Source organism: Rattus norvegicus, chromosome 7, assembly GCF_021556685.1.
Source record: "Rattus norvegicus strain SHRSP/BbbUtx chromosome 7, alternate assembly SHRSP_T2T, whole genome shotgun sequence".
Classification (NCBI taxonomy): Eukaryota; Metazoa; Chordata; class Mammalia; order Rodentia; family Muridae; genus Rattus; species Rattus norvegicus.
Genome location: NC_141540.1, coordinates 75,124,132 through 75,144,917, shown reverse-complemented (window position 1 = coordinate 75,144,917; position 20,786 = coordinate 75,124,132). Strand labels below are relative to the sequence as shown.

At 46.8% G+C, this 20,786-nt stretch overlaps 1 protein-coding gene across 1 annotated transcript in view; it reads right to left on the bottom strand.

Moving 5' to 3' along the window:
• The window catches only part of Laptm4b (lysosomal protein transmembrane 4 beta), a 42,857-nt gene extending 22,655 nt beyond the window's left edge, over positions 1–20,202 (bottom strand). The window contains exons 1-2 of the mRNA NM_001013174.1: positions 20,032–20,202; positions 1,045–1,156 (exon numbers count right to left, since the gene is read on the bottom strand). Of these exons, the coding sequence (NP_001013192.1) occupies positions 1,045–1,156; positions 20,032–20,130 (211 nt within the window). The 5' untranslated portion in view covers positions 20,131–20,202. The remainder of the gene's footprint in view (positions 1–1,044; positions 1,157–20,031) is intronic.
• Positions 20,203–20,786: the final 584 nt, after the last annotated feature.

Genomic DNA, 20,786 nt, shown 5'->3' with positions numbered 1-20,786 from the left:
TAAATCAATTTATTTATTTTATATAAGTAAATACACTATCACTGTCTTCAGAAACACCAGAAGAGGGCACCAGATCTCATTACAGATGGTTGTGAGCCACCATGTGGTTGCTGGGAATTGAACTCAGGACCTCTGAAGAGCAGTCAGTGCTCTTAACCGCTGAGCCATCTCTCCAGCCCCAAGCTACACTTTCTTAAACTCTTATAAAGGTCTACAATGCTGATCATCAGTTTGCCCACCAGTTTGCCCAACCTGCCCTCTGTGGTCTTGATTAGCTCTGCCTCTTAGCCAAGACCCAGCAGGACTGAGTAGACAAGGTCTGCACTAGAGCTATGACTGGGCTGGCCATCCATTTCCACTCCGCCTCAGGCCTGATTCCATTGCCTGGAAAGGCTCCCTTACAATTAACCAGCAATGATCACTTCCTGGAAGGAAGGCAGCTCCTGGAGCTATCAGATATCCAGAGAGAGACATGTAATCCTTTTCATCTTCTTTCCTGGTATTTCTTCACTCTCTTCTGCAAAAAGCCAAAGTCTATGGCAAAGCTGGGTATGACAGTATATAGGATCAGGAGTTCCAGGTCAGCCAAAGCCACATGAAACCCTGCCTCAAAAAGTCTGTTAGAAAGTGATAGTTTTTAAATGTATAAATTCCAGCTTGGCAGAGTAGCTCATGAACTGAGCACTTGGGGAGTGAAGGCAGGAGGGTCTGGAGGTTCAAGGTCACCCTAGGGTACGCAGTGAATATTGAGACAAATTTGAACTAAATATAATACATGACTCTCCCTTCCAAGAATGGGAAAAGGATACTCACATAAGATATGGAAAATTTACTATCTGATGCTCATTATGAGCACAGGGCATAGGGCAGCACGTAAGCATTTGCTGATTTGATTTGGAATGATGGAAAGAAAGAAAACAAAGTTAAAATAGCAGCTCAAATAGGCCCTTGCATCAATAATTTTAATTTAACCGGAAAGAGACAGTCAGACTCCTTGTCCTGAGGAATCCCAAAATATCGCCAGCTGTTATTTGGCGTACTTACTGGCATCGTCCATGAACTCAAATTCCCCTCCTAGTTCAGAGCCTGAAAAGTGATACTGATCGGGATCGGCCAGGGCACTCAGCAGGATCAACAGGACCACGGCATTGATGATCTGCAGAGGAAAAACGGATGTAAGACACACAGGGCAGAGTCTCCCATCACCCATGCATGGTGCTGCAAGTCTGCAGCTGAGTAAGGGCAAAGGCTCCCTCCCAGGCAGAGGGCTCTGGTCAACTAAGCTGGGGAGAAGGCTCAGCTGGACAAGCATGAGGTCAGACCTCCAGAGTCCACTTAAAAAGTGCAATGGTGGGGGCTGGAGATGGCTCAGTGGTTAAGAGCGCCCGACTGCTCTTCCAGAGGTCCTGGGTTCAATTCCCAGCAACCACATGGTGGCTCATAATCATCTGTAATGGGGATCTGATGCCCTCTTCTGGTGCGTACTCATGTATAATAAATAGCAAATCTTTAAAAAACAAAAACATAAAAAGTGCAAGGGTGGATCGGTGACATAGATAAAGGCACTTGTCATCAAACCTGATTATCAATGAGTTCAATCCCCACAACTCACATGGAGGGAGAATCAACGCTTCCAAGTTGTACTCGTATGTGCACCTACACAGATACATGCACATACACACAGTGCAGTGTCGTGTGGCCATAATCACAGTACAGGGAGCATGGTGAAGCACGGGGGATGGGCAGGTCCCTGAAATGTACTAGCCAGCCAACAGGTGCACGCGCACGAACACACACAAGGCCAGAAGCTGTTAAAAGCACTATCGCCACCCGCCCACCCCAGTATCTGACTTCTGGTGAGGACGGTGTCCTTCAAACCCAGCACACCCACATGGAGGTGATCCGTAGCCCATGTCTCCCACCTCTACCCATCCCTTCCTGTGTGCCTCTTAGGAGTGTACCACACACTGTGATTAAAAGGGACAGTGCTCAGCCGTAACAGTAAGCACTTAATAAGTGAACTCCTGAAGCCTACAAATCCTAATTAATTAGAGCAATGCAAAATAATCCCCACTGGGAGAAAACCGAGACTCAGAAGTTAAAAACACTGCTCAAAAATCATGGACTGGAGAAAGGAAACTTGACTCAGAGACTTAAATGGCAAACCTAGCCTTCATGTCTGCCACTCATGTGTGGGACTTCATTATCCGGGCTCATCTCCCGACACCCCTCCCAAGTTCATTAATGTGAACGTGCTGTCTACTCTTCTCAAAATGGAGAGAAAGGCCTTTTACTAACCAGAGGCACATCCCATTACTTGGAAGTACTTACTACAGAAGAGATTCAGAGACAACTATTTGGTAAACACCCACCACAGAATTTTCAACACGACCACCTCAAGAGATTGTTTCAGAACTGTTGTATCACTTGGATTTCATTTTCCAAATGGTCAGAGGTAGCCTGATGAGAACAATTCCCTCACAGAATACATACACATGCATGATTACTTTAAATAGATACAAGAATGAGGTCAAGGGTGTGGGCTCTCCCACAGCCCAGGTTGGCCTCGAACTTACTATCCCCACCTTCGGAGTGCTACAAGCTCTTAAATTACTGGAGCACAACCACCATGTCTGGTGTATGGTGCTGGGGAGCAACGTCCTGGTCACTGACCTTCATCTCAGCCCTGATTTAAAAAAACATTTTAGGCTCTCACTATGCAGCTTTGATAGTTTGAAACTCACATGTAGCCAGGCTGGTGTGGCCTGAAACTCAGATCTGCCTCTTCTCCCTCTCTGAGCTACGGTTAAAGATATGTGATACACGCTGATGAACTAGTCGGTTTCCTGACATGGTTATTAATAGTAACATTTCTTCTTTTTCTCTAAAGAGCCAAGATAACTCACAAGACACTTGGATGGTATGGCTGACAAACTTCATGTGGAGGAAGTTGGTGACACCCATGGAGAGATAAGGGCTGTGAGACTGCACAGCACGGAGGAGAGGAACACCAACCATAAGCAATGGAACTGACCCCGAGAGAGCTAGAAACAGCCATTAGCCAATGACCAATTAAGCCAACTAAGGGTATGAGGCAGAAACATTATTTTGGTTATCACGTGTGGACCATGGTCAGAGCCACAGTCTCAGAAGTGATGCTAAAAAGATGTAGGGATTGGGGGGCGCAGGGGGCAACCTGGAGACAGTAACTCCTGACACCAGGGTGAGAGCCTGAAGGTTGAGGGCTGTTTGCAGGATGGTGGAGATCCCTGAAGGCCAGGGCCAGAATTAGGGGTGTGTAACACGGTCAGAGCCTCTCTAAGGTGAGCCCTCTCTGAATGCTCAGGAAGATTAGGTTTTAGCGTCTTTCACTCTCACATCTCTGTAAGAATGTCACACCATGTTATCTGCAGTGGTCTTAGGTGCTTGGTATGGCAGTAGGGTGGCACCAGAGACAGGATCCTTAGAGACAAAACAGAGATGAAAACAAGGGAGGGGCGAGGGAGGGAAGCAAGCAAGACCGACCGACTCAGCGTGGGTGAGAAGGTATCTTGTCACTGCCAGGATGGTTGGGACGGTCACTGCCAGGAATGATGGTTGGGACCATCTTCGCTGCTACAAGTTCCTCCACCTGTCCTGTCACCTGCTCCACCCAGCTTCTAACCCTCCTCAGTCCTGGCACCCCTGCCTGCCCTGTTTCTGATAGCATAACTAGCGCATTTCTGCCCTTCCCTCTTGGTCTCCTCTTGAGGGTTTCACAATACTTCTGCTGATTTAACTTAACTCCTCCCTCCCTAGTATTCCCCACTGCATTGACAATTACACTCGCCAAACCTTCAAGGCTGAGGCCTCTGTATCCCAGGGTCAGCCCAGGAGCTGCAGCCTCCAAGTGTACCCCTGAACATTGTGCTGTAATTCAGATATCAATCAGTGGTTGGGGTTGGTGAGCGGCTCAAGAGGTAGAGGGAGTACTTGCATCAAGACCTGATGAGATGATTTGATCCCTGGCAGGAAAGAACTGACTCCTGATTTGTCCTCTGACATACACACACACACACACACACACACACACACACACACACACACACAATTAACACACACACATATACCATACCACAGATACACAGAAATTTTTTAAATTTTTTTTCTTTGGAGGGACAAGGTCTTACTACGCAGCTCTGGCTGGCCTAAAACTCAAAGACCCACCTGCCTCTTGAGTGTTATTCTTTTAGTTCTTTTTTTTTTTTTTTTTTTTTCGGAGCTGGGGACCGAACCCAGGGCCTTGCGCTTCCTAGGTAAGCGCTCTACCACTGAGCTAAATCCCCAGCCCCGAGTGTTATTCTTTTAAAAAAATGTGGTAAGCTTCTTGCACATCCAAATGACTGCCAACAACAGTATAACAAAAAACAACAAAACAAACCACTACTCTCGCCTCAAAGGGCTAAAATAGTGTATTCTGGAGTGCCCCAGATTCCGTGCTCTACTTCCACATAAGCTGGTGTAACATCAGGTAGGTGGCACAGAAAACGGGAATCCCAGCAACAAGCCTCAGATGGTGAGAGCATTCTTAGCCTTTGGTTGGTGGGAGCCTGGGGTTTGTACATTCCAACTACCTCATAGTTCTGGAGATACGAGGTCTCATGCAAAGGCGGGTAATAAGCAGCTATTATGGGGCTAAAGATGGCCCTGGCCTTACAACATTCCAGGCGGCTCACATCCCTGAGGTGTAAACAGAGAGCCAATCTCTCAGGCGGCTTGTGGAAGGTGTGGCTCTTTCCAGCTCTCCCCACAAGACTGCTGCTTTTCTGAGAGCTGAGACCTTTCTGAAGAATCAGTAGGACTTGCCTTCTCTGTATTCACTCAACAGCTGCACAGGGCTTTAGCACCACCGATGGAATGAACGCAGGAATGTCCATGAGGAGTTGGGGCAACACAAAAAGGTGGGGCAATAGTTGTTAAGGCAACTAACAAACACAGTCAGATGAAGAGGCCAAATACAAGCTAAAGGCCTGAGAACACCAAGAACTTCCTGAAAGAGAATACAGAAGCCATTAGATCATCAGTTCTGACCAAGTACAAATAAGAACCATGACAAGTGCAAAGACTTGCCAGGAGTGTAATGGCCACAGCTAATCTCCATGCAAAAGACCCAGTAGACACACCCCTGCTTTCGGTTTTCCTGCTTGTATTTGGGCTGTGTCTTTCAGTGATGTGAGTACCAACAGTTCCTGTGCTGTCAACACCTTTTTCCTTGATCTTAATTAATTACTTAAGTGGTGTGTTAGGCCCTTGTACATTCTCTAGAGACCCGAAATGCTTTCAGCCTTAAATCATGTGGCAGATCTCAAACAAGCTTGTAGCCAGCACCTACAGCACCATCAAGAACTGTCAGCAGGGGAGGGTGGCAATGGGGGGAGGATGGGGAGGGGAACACCCATAAAGAAGGGGAGGGGAGGGGGTTAGGGGGATGTTGGCCCGGAAACCGGAAAGGGAATAACACTTAAAATGTAAATAAGAAATACATAAGTTAATTAAAAAAAAACAAAAATAAAAAACTGTCAGCAGATGGTTTGGCTACTATCTTTTGGGCCTCCTGGTTCTGCTCTCGCCTCCCCACTCCCTCCTCACAGGACTCAGGGGCATGCCCACTCTGGACTCTCCCAGATGCCCCTGCCTCTGATGATGCCTCTCTTTTATCCACAATAAGCTTTCTCCTCTACCATTAAAGAAACCAACATAACCCCTGAGCTGGCAGCTCAAGACCCTCAGTAAAGCAAGGCATGTGCTGCTGTGGCCTTTGATTCCAGAGGTACAGGCACCGGCAATTGCTCAGTGCAAGACTAACAAAACCAATATGCAAAGGCCGTAGAAACAATTCCAACCAATTCCTCTGAACAGACTTGGTTGAGCTCTGGTCATCACTCTTACTTAGGCTGAGTCATCTTTATATACACTCAAAATGCAGGACTCGAAATGGATGAGGTGGTGCATACCTTTAAAAAGAAAAAAAAAAGGCCAAGACCATGTAATTAACAAGAAATATAATGGAGAGTTCCAGGGAACCCAGCACCCTCTGCAAGTGGTACATAGATGGACATGCAGCCAAGATACCCGTGCACTTGATAAAAATAAATATTTGCAGATAAGAAAGGTAGTTTTTAAAATATACTAGGCAGTGGACAGAAGCAAAGGATGCCCCCCACCTCCACCCCCAGCAAAGGCGAGAACAATACCTGACAGTCTTCTTAAGAGATCTATGCTTTGGAAGGAAGTAGTCACATTTATACCATGTAACTTTGATTCTATGCATGTGACGAGGCATCTAAAACCACTGGGACCTATGACCTCCCCAGGTACAGGCTTTTGTTTTGGCTTGCAATTCCAGACGTGAACTCCCTCTTGGAGAGCAGGCCTTAAATCAAATGGAAACACGGCTGTTGGTCCTACCCACAACAGTGGGGCTGCTACTGCACACGCAGACGCGTCCTGTCTGCAGTGTTGGTATTCTGCATGCAGGGTCCACAGCCAAGCAGGAATGCTGCTGACAGTTCTCCACTAGCACCCTATCCAGCCCCCTCCGGCACCAGGAAAGCCAGCCAGCAGGATGGTCCTTCAGGCCCAGCTTAAATCCTTATGTCCTGTAATCTCACCCTGCATGCACAGGATCTTCAGCGATAGGGTCTTCCTGCCTAGGTCTGGCATATAACCAACAGCAGTAGCAATAGCCTTTACATTTTGCGGGGGAGCTCGGGGTTTTCCCTTGCTAACAACAGACAGGAGATCTCTGGGAGTGTCCCTTTCCACTCCTATAGGGAAACTTTCAGGTTTTTTCCTTTCAGTTTACCCAGCCACAGGATGGCTGTTGACAGGCGGAAGAACCATCGTACCTGGATCTTTCCAAATCTGCATCACTCCGGGCTGGTTATATGTCACTAGTAACAAAACCTTTTCCAGGGAAGGGCAGGACGAGGTAACATCCTGAACCACCTACCCAAAACAAATGGTGGTGTTATAAAGAAACTCTTGGTGAGTGAGGCACCCTGAATGTCTGCTGTCATGTATTCTGAGCGAGTGCCAGGTGACCCCAGAGGCTCACAACTAAGACACTCAAGTGGAACATAAGCAAGGCCTGGATCTAAGGCAGGGTTGAATGGACAGGAAAGGTTCCATCCACTTGTATCAGTTGCTTCCTCCGAAGGCCAAGGCTAGGTAGAAAACCTGAACAGGAGGCTTTAATTGGTTTTCTCTAATCCTCAGTCTTTCTCTCTGAGCCATTTCCACAGCCTGGAGCCCTTCTGCAGAGCCTTGCTACAGGCGAACTGCTCAGACCTACTCAGTGACATAACCCGCTCTCCCTTGGGGCACCTGCTGGGTCCCTGGATCAGATGGCCCTGGGTTGACACTATGGCTGTGGCTATCACTGTTGACTTTCAATCCACCACACCCTGGCTGGGCAAACCATCTCTACGCCTAGAACATAACAACCTTTTGCTGGGGAGCAATGCACCCTCCTTAGTCTTAATCTGGGGGATAATTACTACCCCTGGACCTCTATCACTGATGGCTTCCCGCTCAGGCTTTAAAGCCTCCCAGCAGCTCCTCAGCAGGTTGGTGGCTTTCCATCAGTTTTTCCCTTAGCAACTCCAGCTAAATATAAATCGTGGCACATTTGTTGTCACAGTGACCAAGACAAACGTCTTCCTCTTTGTCACTCTTATCTCCTCTAGGATGCTCTCTCACTCTACGGGTTATCTTCACGTGCTGGTCCAAGTCACTAAGACCTACCGAAGCCTTTCCTATCTTGCCCCACAGACCGACTCAACAAAGCCCTGAAGCTTTACACCAACCTCAAGGCTGGATCTGCCTTTCCATTAACTCCTCTGGGAACACGGTTCTCTCTGGCCCAATGAACTGGGGTTCAAACACAACTTCTCTTATTCCCAGCTCCCTCAATAGCATCATCCTCCTCCTTTATGGCCCTCAAGCCCCTGCTATTTGTGGAAACCTCAGATGGAGAGAGCCAAGTGTTCCTAATGGCTCCAATGCCACAAGGCACTGCCTTCTGTTTCAGGTTATGCAGCCTTTGCCTTAGGATTAAGTTAACTCGGGTTTTTCTGCCTCCACAGCAGTCAGGCTAATCCCAGATTCTCCCCTGTCCACAGCCTCACAAGCCATGAGACAGCTTCACTTATTGCTTGTTTAAAGGTATTTCTCAATCCCAGAGTTCCTGATCATCCCAGTTTCTTGCTGCATGCTGGATTACAGATTTTTCCCTCTTTTTCTACTAAAGGCTAGCCTTAAGAAGTATCTCTTGGGGGCTGGAGAGATGGCTCAGCGGTTAAGAGCACCCGACTGCTCTTCCAGAGGTCATGAGTTCAATTCCCAGCAACCACATGGTGGCTCACAACCATCTGTAAAGAGATCTGATGCCCTCTTCTGGTGTATCTGAAGACAGCTACAGTGTACTTATATATAATAAATAAATAAATCTTTAAAAAAAAAAGTATCTCTTATCATTTTTACCATCTGTCATTCTATAATCCAATTTACTTGTCAAGTCCTCTATTTACATAGAGGAGGAACCGAGCAACATCGGCCTTTCTTGTTGCAATTGCCCCTTTAGATAAACCAAGTTCTTGCTGGCCACCATCTCAGCCTACACTGCTGCTTGCCAAGAGCTGATCACTGTGCTCTAAATCTCAAAGGCTGCAAAATTTAACCTAAGTGCTGTTGGGGTGTTTGTATCCACGTAGCAGACATCACTCTCAATCAGGCATGCTGTCCCATAGCACACAGATAAAGACTGCCATCTCAGAATTCCTCTTATTGATACTCCTAATCCTGATAGATTACCTTAGCTACATGTCTCACTACCACAAAGGCACACTAACATACACTGTACAGCAGAGGGCCCTATCAGAATTTTCTCTGCTGATGCCCCCCACTCAGGCCTCAGCCTACCCATTGTCAGGATCCTCCCCAACTCACTCACTCCTCCTAACTCATACTGAGTTCTGTTGGGTAACAAAACATATTGTGTAACAGCACACAGGCCTACTCACCACAGATAGGGAACCTACAACAGACCACAGTATGGATACCACCAAAGACCAACTTGGTGAACCATGAGTTTTATTGAGGTTGCTTATAGGAGTAGAAATGATTCAAAAGATAAAGATGCATCACCAAGGCCCACCCCAGCCTGGTGACAGCTCACAAAAGGGGGAAACCTGGAACACACTTCATGGCCTGCAGGTACTCAACAGGCCTGAGAGAATACTTTCCAAGAGACTCTGGTCTAAACTTCCAGGAAGCTCAGCTGAGCTGGTTTCTGCATCTTCCAGGCAGCTGGTCTGGTCTCAGAGTCTTCACTGCGCAGCTTGTCTCCAGAGTCTTCTTTGCACCTCAATTAACTACTCTGAAAGCAACTCTGTCTTTATTACATAAAATGGTAGGGAGGGGCCTAGAGAATCTGGTCGATTTCAGGAACTTCCTAAAGTTGATCTCAGTTGTTTACCTTCCTGTTTAAAGGGCTTCCCTGCAGGATGGAATGTTTCGATTTCTGAGGAAACTGTTATACAACAGGGTGACCCTAAGAAACTTAGAAGTAAGAATTCCCTTGGAGAGCAGGTTGGCCTAGCAGCAGACCTGGAGACACAGCTCAGTGCAGATGGTTGTAGGAGCATGAGGAGTTTTTCTACAAACTCCTTGGGTCAAGTTGGGATCCTTGACTTTCCAGCAGAAAAGAATTTCATTGTGAGCAAGTATCAAGGAAAGTTGGTATTTATTAAGAAGAGGTTTTAAGGGGCTGGAGAGGTGGCTCAGCAGTTAAGAACACAGGCTGCTCTTCCAGAGGTCCTGAGTTCAAATCTCAGCAACCACATGGTGGTTCACAACCATCTGTAATGGAATCCAATGTGTTCTTCTGGTGTGCATGAAGTCAAGGTACTCATAGACATAAAATAAATAAGTCTTAAAAAAAAAAAGAGGGGTTGGGGATTTAGCTCAGTGGTAGAGCGCTTGCCTAGCAGGCGCAAGGCCCTGGGTTCGATCCCCAGCTTCGGAAAATCCCAACCCCCCTTCTTCTTGATAAGTAGAGATATCCTGAATGTAATCAGAATCCGAGAGGAGCCTGAACTAGGAACAACTGGAGCTGCAAAAGGAGACTCACATACAGTTATAAACCAGTTTCCGCAAGAGTCCAAGAAGACTGCAGGTTTGTGGAAAGAAGGGAGAAATGCCTTCAGCCTCTGGATACATGCTGAAATTCATTCTCTGTGGCCAAGAAGCTTCACCTGGAACTAAGGTAGAAGTTTTTTTTCCTACTCATGTCCCCCAAATTTCCCCTCACTTCCCACCTTGCAGCTGGCCGGAGCCAAATATGATGGTGAGCAGTGCCCACCACACACCAGGTGAGCCAGGGCTGGCTTCTCTACCTCAGAAGGGCCCACAGGTCCCACCCCACAACTCTAGGAATTAGAATAACCAGGTGGCAGCAGCTTTCCCTACCAGAGGGGGCTCTCCTTCCTTACAGAGGAAAGCAGGACTGAGGCAATTCTGAACTTCTTACCGGGCACAGAAATAAGACAGACTACCCAAAGAGTGAGAGAAACAGAATGGAGACCTCACAAAGGGTCGTACAGGAGGCGAACTCATCTTTTACTCCCTGTTAGCAGACAGATCCTGCTGGCCTACCCTCAGGGACTTAGCATAGGTCATGACCTGCCTCCTCTACCAGGCGTTATAGACAAGTGGTCAGATAAGACCCTCTGCCTCCCCAGCCCCTTCTCTGTTCCAGCATTTGTTTACCCTGTCCTTGTCTCTCTCATTGTCTATTTCTCTCCTCTGTGGTCCCTCTCCCTCTCTGCCCTTTTTCTCTTTCCTCATGGCTCTGCCTGTCTACATGCCCACCCTGCTCCTCTGCCCCTTCCCCAGGCCCTCACTCCTCTCCCTTCCCCCAGTTAGCCTATACCAGGTATGCCATAACTTCTCAGGGACACACCTCGACCCATTAAATTTCATCAACATCCTGGGATGGAGAACTGGTCCTTTAGTCCTAGAGATCTGTAAACTCATTAGTAAATTTGATTCACCAGGCCCCTGATGAACTGAATTCCACCATCAGAGTTGGTGTCGTCTACAGGAAAGGAGTACACAGGCTAAGGGCAGACTTCATGTCAGTGACAGTTCTGTTCCACTGTATTGATACCGTGGTGTGCTGGTTTCACATTACATGAGTTCACCGGGAGTGAAATCTGGCATTCAATTTCAGGGCACAGATAAGCTATCTCCAGAAAGGCGGACAGCTCGCACTAGTAGGAAGGCTAATTGTGATGCAGTCCCTCTGGCCTGACCTGGCCTAATTTTAGCTGGGGACCTGAATATGGGGATCCCTACCTGAAATACTGTGTTAGAAACAAATATGGCTCACAACAAGAGCCCTGACTCTGAGCCATGCCACTTGCTGGCTTTTGTCTTGTCTTTTCTGTCAACTACATGGCCAAGGGCAGCATGGAGTGAGAATGTTCCCCCTTCCCAGTTACAGCCCAGACTGCAAATAAATCCACTTGGTGGTAGAGGGGGGGCATGGCACACCTTTAACCTTAGCACTTGGGAGGCCAGCCTGATCTACAGAGTTCCAGGACAGCCAAGGCTATACAGAGAAAACTTTATAAACTGCTATTTGCCTGTGGGCCGCCTCTGTCTCCAATCTATCCAGGTGTCCTCTGTCCCTCTTCGTGTTCCTTTCCTCTTCTCCCTTGTCCTCTATGCCCTGTCTTAGTTTTAGTCCCTGCCCTTTGTTCCTCTGGAGCAAGTAACTTTGTGCTGAGAACTTCGTCTGATACCAGCCCCTTCATACACTGAATCAATCTCTTTTCTCCTCTTGCTAACTGGCACATTGGTGGCCAAGCCTGGCTTCTAACAAGACTGCCAGAGCCCAGGAGAGATGTGAACCCAAAGTCATGCCTTCCTTTCCCATCCATAGCACCTCCATTTTTGCCAGCACCAGGCCCTCCATAGTGATCACCCTACAAATAAAGACCCCATGCCCAACGCCACTGCCTCACCAAACCTGCACTGTGGAAGCAGCTGGCCATGTCATCTTGGAGGCCAAAAGTTTTAAGAGTCCCTGGTGCCAAAACCTACTTTACCCAACTGAAACCGGGATGTTTATGAGACATTCTGAGAAGGAACAACAATTCCCAGATCCGTTGGCTTCAACTGCCACGGGAATAGAGTTCCCTCTGCCTTAACCCCTAGACAGAAAAGTACCCCAATGCTGACAAGTTATTTTTCCATTGTTCTGTCTCCGGGTCCCAGCTCTAGAAGGGGAGTTAACTTTGAAATGACCTTTTTTGGGTTGTTTTTACTTTCTGCAGCTTTTTTGGGAAACCAACCTTGGCTCAGTTAATATTCTATTTTACAGAATCAAGTGCTATCTGATTCTACGCTCACAAGCAGAGTCAAGGGTTTAGAAACAAGGTCAACAGGATGGTTCAGCAGAGCGGCACCTGCCAAACCCACCTGAGTGGAAGGAGACAAGGTTGCCCCTAAAGCTGTCCTCGGACTTCCACAGGCGCCCTACTGAACACATGTGCACACAAAGGAAGTAAACATATTTCTTAATTTATAAACAGGGCTGGAGGGATGGCTCTGTGGTCAAGAATACTGCCTGCACTTCAGAGAAGCCAAGCTCAGTTCTTAACACCTACATGATGATGGTTTACAACCTCCAGTTCCAGGGGCTCTGACAACCTCTTCTGGCCTCCACAGGCATTGAACACATAGGGAGCAGAGACACACATGCAGGCAAACAGAAAACAGAAAAACTTCAAAAACTAATGAACTAAAAACGCATGAACAACATAGTTGCTGTAAACCTTCCCTTGACCCCTCAGGTTGTCTCCGGCTGAGAGGCACCCCTGGAAAGCTGTAACTGCAAAGAGAAACCCTCAAAGTTGGGTTTTACATTTTTTATTTTACTTTACCAAAAAAAAATGTTTAAGGTTTACTTTATGTGTATAAATTGGAACTGGACTTATGGACAGATGGTTGTGAACCACCCTGTGGATACTGGCAACTAAACCCGAATGCTTTTAACATCTCCAACGCAGATTTATTTTCAGGGTGAATGCATGTCTGTCTGTCTGTCTTCTGTATTTGGGGGTGGGGGATTTTCTTCAAGTAAAATAAGAACCAGTTCAAGCCTTTAATCCCAGCACTCGGGAAGGAGGGAGAGGCAGGCAGATCTCTGAGTTTAAGGCCAGCCTGGTCTACAGAGTTCTAAGCAGGACTACACAGAGAAAAAAAAAAACCTGTCTTAGAAGGTGGAGGTGGGTGTAGTGAATCCACTGCTCTTCAACAATTTCCAAAGTTCCAAAAGCTCTAGAAAGCCAAGGAATCAGGAAAAAGAGAAAGAGAAAGTGAGTTAAACTGCTAGAGCATCAGTCAATCCCCAGCACCAACTCATAAACAATAAAATGGTGCCCAGTGGCGTGGGGATGCATGCCTGCCATCTAACCATTTGGATGGAGGCAGAATCAGGTGGCCAAGGTCATCCTGGGCTACACGTGGAGTTGTCCCAGGCTAGCCTGATACATGATGCTTGTCTTAGAATACAAAATGCTGTGGCTGAGATGCCCAGGCAATCAAAAGAATGGGTTGCTCTTTCAGAAGACCAACATTTACATACATGTCACACACACACACACACACACACACACACACACACACACACACACACACACAAATCTTAAAAGAGAGAGGGGGGATTAAAAAAAAAAGCTGCCCAAAAGGGAGTAGAATGGATGGAAAGGAGAATGGAAAGGGGAATTCTGGCCTCTTCCTCCTAGTACATGAGATTCAAAGTTGACAAAACAAATTATAAGAATTTTGTTTTGTTTTTCAACATAATATACTTTGCAATGTAGAACCCGCTTTAATCAAGTTAATACCAGGTATTCTGTTAGATATGCTTAAAGGGGTTGTGGAAATTTGATAATGACAAGCAGCTTTAAGAGCAACCTTTTGTTTTTGTCCAGATTGCCTTTAAAATATCCTTACAGAGGCTGGAGAAATGGCTCGGCAGTTAGAGCACTAGCCGCTCTTGTAAAGGACCTGGGTTCAATTCCCAGCAACCACATGACCGCTCACAACCATCTACAATTCCAGTTCCAGGGGACCAGATAGGTAGCCTCTGTGGGCATCAGACATTCAGGTGGCGCTCAGACATGCATGCACATAAAATGCACATTCGATAGATGTTCTAACAACTTACCATTAGGAAAACTACTCATAATGGGGAGTAAATAGATTCCAAGAGTTCCATTAAACAACTCTACCGGCTACTATTTTACAGAGCTGCCTTTGACTTTTAAAAGAGGGGGAGCAGCTAGAGGGGGATGTATATTTAAAAACAAAATAAAACAAAGCCATCCCAGTTGACTCAAATCAGAGAGTTAAAGGCTACATGACAACAGAGACGAACAGAAATCCTCCACCTGTATTCACTGTCAGCAAATGAGATGTGCCGGAAAGGAACCTGATATCTCACAGTTTAACATGCCCTCATCTGAGCTGCAGCCATCGGAAACACCTTGCCATTGTAATCTTCCCTAAGAGCTGGCTAGCCCATACCTGTACTCTCAGCACTTGGAAGACCGAGGAAGCAATATCTGATACAAGTTCAAAGCCAGCCTAAACCATATAATGAGTTCCAGACCAGCCAGGGCTACATACACAGAGTTAAATTCTATCTCAAAACAATTAAAAAAAAAATCCTATATACTATCACCCCTGTTCACAGCTCTTCAATGGTTCCCCCACTGCCGAGAGAACAAAAGTCCTGTCTCCTCGGCATGGCATTTCAATCGTTTACAGACTGAGCAGTAGACAATAAGAACTATGAGTACCATGGGTCAATCTATATATTGCCCTGGACCTACTGGCAGTCATATAATCTGGCATCTGGCAACAAACTATTAACCTTAAATGATCACACTGCCACCTATCAGGCCTAACTCGGGGTTGCTCTTACAGAACAGGATAGCTGGTTGCAGCCATGCCTTTTTGATCCCAGCACTCAGGAGGCAGAGGCAGGCAAACTCTAAGTTCGAGGCCAGCCTGATCTATAATGCAAGACCCAGGGCACCAGGGCTACCCAGAGAAACCCAGTCTCAAAACAACAACAACAACAACAACAACAACAACAACAACAACAACATGAATTAACAACAATACTAATAATACAAATACAATGAAAGGAAAATAAAGTTAAAGGGATACATGGAAGCCTGCTAAAAGCAATGCCAATTTCTTAGACAAAGTCAACAGTCAGAAGTCCTGAGTTCAAATCCCAGCAACCACATGGTGGCTCACAACCATCTGTAATGGGATCCGATGCCCTCTTCCAGTGTGTGAAGACAGTGACGGTGTACTCATATACATAAAATAAATAAATCTTTAAAAAAAATCAGACATGATATTACAGTAGTAAAGTGAGAGCTAATCAGAACATTCTCAGTAAGAGACATATGATGGGGGGTTGGGGATTTAGCTCAGTGGTAGAGCGCTTACTTAGGAAGCGCAAGGCCCTGGGTTCGTCCCCAGCTCCGAAAAAAAGAACCAAAAAAAAAAAAAGAGAGAGACATATGATGGTTAAGAGGAAGACCCAAACAGAAAAAAAAAAAAATCAACAAGGGTTGTAATAAAGAGTAAGGTGTCAGAAATGGACAGGGCTGGAGAAATGGCTCAGCACTTAAAAATACTTACTGCTCTTGGAAAAAAAAATAGGATTTGGTTCCCAGGACCCACCATAGGTCACAGCTATCCAGCGCCAGAGGACCCGTAACTGTAACCCTCTTCCGACCTCTGCGAACTACACGCACATGCATACATGCTGATGGACATTCACACACGTAACTTTTTAAAGTAAAACCAGAGGCATTGAGCTGGGGAGTCTAAATGGATGGCTTGAGGTTAGAGCATGGGAAACCTGGGCAGCGGAGGAGTACGGCAGAGTTCTCCAGTGCCTAAGTCTCGAATACAGTGGTTCAGCATTTGCCTAGAGCCTGGCAAACCTTTAGAACTCACGTTTAGCTTACTTAGAAGTAATACTATGCAGAAACAACATAATTACATAATTATACTGTATTATTTAATGAATGATGGACAGCATATGTTCATTACAGATGTGTCCCCAAACCCTTGAATACAGGGGGCCTATTATTCTGCTGTGACGGAAAGAGAGAATGTTCCAGAGTGTACAGCAATCAACGACATATTTCTTTCTTTCTTGAGGTTTTAATAGGCTGCTCTAACTCATAGCAATTCTCCTGGTTCAGTCTCTGGAGTGCTGAGAGTACAGGCACGAGCCCTCACACTCAGCTTAAAAAGCCTTTTTTTTTGGGGTGGGGAGGCGCGGATGCCAGCTCCTACCTCACAGAAAAGCTAAAACCACAGAGCTTCAAGGGAAAAGAAATTCTTTATAGCCTTTGATTTCATAGGACACAGAAAGTATTAACTTTGAAAGAAAAAGCTTCACAAATTGAACGTTTAAGCTTCTAATCAAAATGTCTCGTTAAGAAAATGAGGCCTGGTGTGGTGGTGCACACATTTAATCCCAGCACTTCAGAGGCAGAGGCGAGTGGATCCAAGTATGAGTCCAGCCTGGTCTACAAAGTGAGTTTCAGGACAGCCAAGGCTTCTACAGAGAAACCCTATCTCAGAAAGGAGGGAAGGTGGGAAGGGAGGGAGGGAGGGAGGGAGGGAGGGAAAGAAAGAAAAAGTGAACATGTAGAGCCACACGTAGTGACACGACTTTAATCTCATCAGCACTAGAGGCAGAGTTGGAGACCAGCCTGGTCTACATAGAAAGTTCCAGGATAGCAAGAGTAATTCAAGCAGTCTGGGACATTACAGTCACATAAACATATTTAACAAAATATTGGTATCCCAAGTACATAAAGAGTTTCTACAAATTAATGAGACAGCCCAATAAAAATTATAAGGCACGCAACTGGTTCATAAGCAAAGTCAAACACTTCGGCATCACTCTTCATGAGGTAAAGGCAAATTAAAGCAGGACTGCACTGTAAGCCACTTAAGACTGGCAGCACCAAATACTGTGGCCCACGAGACCATCAGTACTTCATACGCTAGTGCTTAACAGAACAAACTGGTACAACCAACCAGATTGGAAAACTGGCTAGCACTGGGTAAGTCAAACACACCTCACCCAGTGAGCAAAAGTTCCACCCACTGGAAATACAAACACATGTCTAGAAACAATATCTTACTTAAGGATGCTCAGAGCAGGGCTGGAGATGGCTCAATGGTGAAGAGCACTGACTGCTCTTCCACAGGTCCTGAGTTCAAATCACATGGTGGCTCACAACCATCTGTAATGAGATCCGATGCCCTCTTCTGGTGTGTCTGAAGACAGCTACAGTGCACTTATGTATAATTAAAAAAAGGGGGGGGGGGGGTCGAGGATTTAGCTCAGTGGTCGAGCGCTTGCCTTGAATGTACATATAATAGCCCCAAACTAAAGACAGCTCAATCTCTGGGAAATGCACAAATAAGATGTGTACTTATAGAATTAGATAATGTTAAGCAGCTAAACATGAGCCAATCACAGACTCCAACACTAAGAAAATAAGTTACGCCTTCTAAGTGAAAGGAATAGGAATGAACTCAGGTGCACACAGGAAGACCCTGTCTGTTGAGCGATCTACCCTGACACACCGAATAGGACCAGGAAGAGGCAAAGAAAACCTTGTGGGGTTTCAGACCCTCTCTAGAGATATGGGCTGGTAATACTGCACATCCATTGTCAATGAACTGTACAAGGAACAAGTGAATCTCACATCTGTGAAGGGTAATTTAATACAGAAAAACTAATAGCTGAGTCAATGCTTTATTTCTGATAGTCAAGGCAAAACCTCAACATTTTAAAGAAAAACAGGACTATAGCATGAGCTGTAACCAGTGACTGAATAAACTGCAAGCTCCTAGCCTCCATTTCCATCCCTAAAGCAGTAATGAAAATTAACCTCACTAGAAATGTTTAAATCTAGCTTCCGGAACACAGTATATAGCATGCAGCCTTAGTAAAAAGTCAATACTAGTCAGTAAGCAGGGATGTGGAACAGCAATTGAAACTCGGTGATTTTTACTTGGACTAAGTCTGTTTTTGCCACACCAATACAGCATGGTTGGAGAACTGCCAACTACAGGGTTCGGGTGGGTTTATCTCTCCCTCCCGTAGATCATGTAGTGCACTTTATTTGGGATCAGTCTACACTGGGCTCTATTTGAACAGCCGTCCACTCCTTTCCCATAAAACACTTTTCTTATACATGAACACGTGGCAGGCAAGATGGGGTGGGGAGGTGGGGTGTTGTAGGAAAGGTGTTTCCTTAGGCCTTAGACCCCCAACCACCTTGATCTTTTAAAATGAAATTTAAGGTCTTAGATAACCGATTTGTATTTAGAACGATTTGTATAAGAGAACCCCACCGCTGAACAAAATATTTTCGATAGTCTTGTGATTTCTGTACAGACGCTGAGTACCTGACCCTGGTTTCCTGTCTTCTTGGAAGCTACCACGAATTAGCTGAATTTCCAAATGCATATGCCACACAAAGGGAGGGTTCCTACAGGACAGGAAGCCTAAGGAGAGGTCTGCTTCTGTCACAGTGATACAGCACGGCTGGATGACTGCCAACAACAAGGCTCGAGTAGATTTATCTCTCCCGTAGTTCATGTAGTACATTTGCCTAATGCAGTGCCCTAGATTTTCGGGATTGCGTCCACCGAAGCACTTGCAAGCCTGCAGATCTGAACACTTCCAAGGAGGACACAGACATTTGTAGACGACTGTCTGCCCTGACCATCGATAAAAGCACTACCGGAGGCCACTTACCTCACTCCAACTATGGTTTTAAATTCCTGTAAATTCCCTGGCTTTGAGAAAAGTCGGGGTTGAGCCAATACATTAATGTTCAATCTACATTCACACTGCACAGCCAGAACCCGCACATACCGACAGTCTGTCGGAAAGCTTTTAGGGCTAAAAATTTCTTATTATGTGGCCATAATGAACCCAACTAAAGAAAACTTGAGACTATAAATAGCACAGTAACATCTCACGGAAGGGGAATGCATTGTTTAAAATGGCACGAGGCAGTTTACAATTCAATACTGTACATTATATTTTTTAAAACTATCAAAGGGAGCTAAGAATGTGTTCTGACTAAAAAAGTTTTATATGCCACTTCATTACCACTTTTAAAGACACGTCTTTGTCCTGCAGCGTTATTCACTGCCAACTAGCTCGGATTTAACTCGCTAAAATGATGTCACAAAATCCAAAATGCAGAGGAATCCGACTCAGTCCAAGGTTGCCAACCATCAACCAAGGGCAGGCCACAGGGCAAGATCCATCAAGCTAACTCGCAGCCCCAGAGAATCACCGTTTGTTCTCGATGCCAATGAGACCTTAAGAGCACCAACCTGAAGGACATTTTTTAAAAACACTACATTTCCCCGCCGTGCCTGTTTAGAGGGATCACCTGTCCTCGGGCAGAAACCTGAGTGGTTGTTAAGATGGCTTCTCCAAGCCAACTGGAACGCAGGCACACTGGGGTGCCTTCCCTGTGTAAGCTTTCAACAGGCATTTGCGGGAAAACTCTCTCGAGAGGAGCAAGAGCTTCCCAACCGTTTCTGCTCGGACCCGAACTCGCGAGGGCGAACGCTCACCAGCCGTGGTGCCGTACGGGGGTGAAAATGACCGGGCCGCACAACGCAGGGCCCCGTCCCCCCACCCCCAACACACACACACACACACACGGCCCCGCCACTGCAGCCCAGCTCTCCCCGAGAATTAACTTTCTAATAATACAACTTTAGGCGGATGATCGCCGGCGGCCCCCAGACCGAAGCCGACCTAGACTAAGCGACTTAGCGGTGCGGGGTGAGCGGCGCGAGTGGGGACCCCGGGGGCCGCCCTCCACGCCCGGCCGCGCTCACCAGGTACCAGATGCCCAACAGGATGGTGCCGGTGCGGACATGGCAGCACAGGCAGCAGCTGTGGGAATAGAACCGAGTCCAGGGCGCGACCATCTTCATAGCTCAGGCGCTCGCACAAGTTTGCGAGACCGTCTCTCTCTTTTCGTCCCGGGCTCCGCTCACACGGTCCGCTGCTCCAGCCCCTCTCCTTGGCGCCCCGACGCTCCGACCGCTCGCCCGACCCTTGGCTCCGCACTGCACCGAGAGCTACGAGTGGCCGCTGCGGCGGGACACTGGGCTCGAGGACCGCGGCGACGCGAGGGGGCGGGGGAGGAGAGGCCGAGGGTCACGTGGCCTGCCCGGGCTCGTGATGTCACCGCGGGCTCCAGCCAGCTGCGGGAGCTGGGAGCGCTGCGCCAAATAAATGCATGGTTGCTGGACCCTCAGGGAGGCTCCAGAGTTTTCCTCCGGAAATGGGGTGCCCCTTTGCTTGGTTTTCAGATTCATCCCAGCTGTGTTTGCCTCGCATCTAGCTTGCAGATAACCCGTGGGTGCTGTGCTAGGATTGTGGTTATCTTGCAAACTGGCGGAAGGAAGGAAAACTGTTTAGTATGATTATTCCAGTCAACTGCGGTACTTTGAACCACTGCGGAACCTGCAGAGAGTAATTTGTCTCAGCTTCCCAGCTCAATTACTCTGGTAGCAATCTTTTCCCAGAAAATAGAATGTGTGTCAAGGGCACCCTCACTGTGCTTCCCTGGCAGTTTTAATAATGA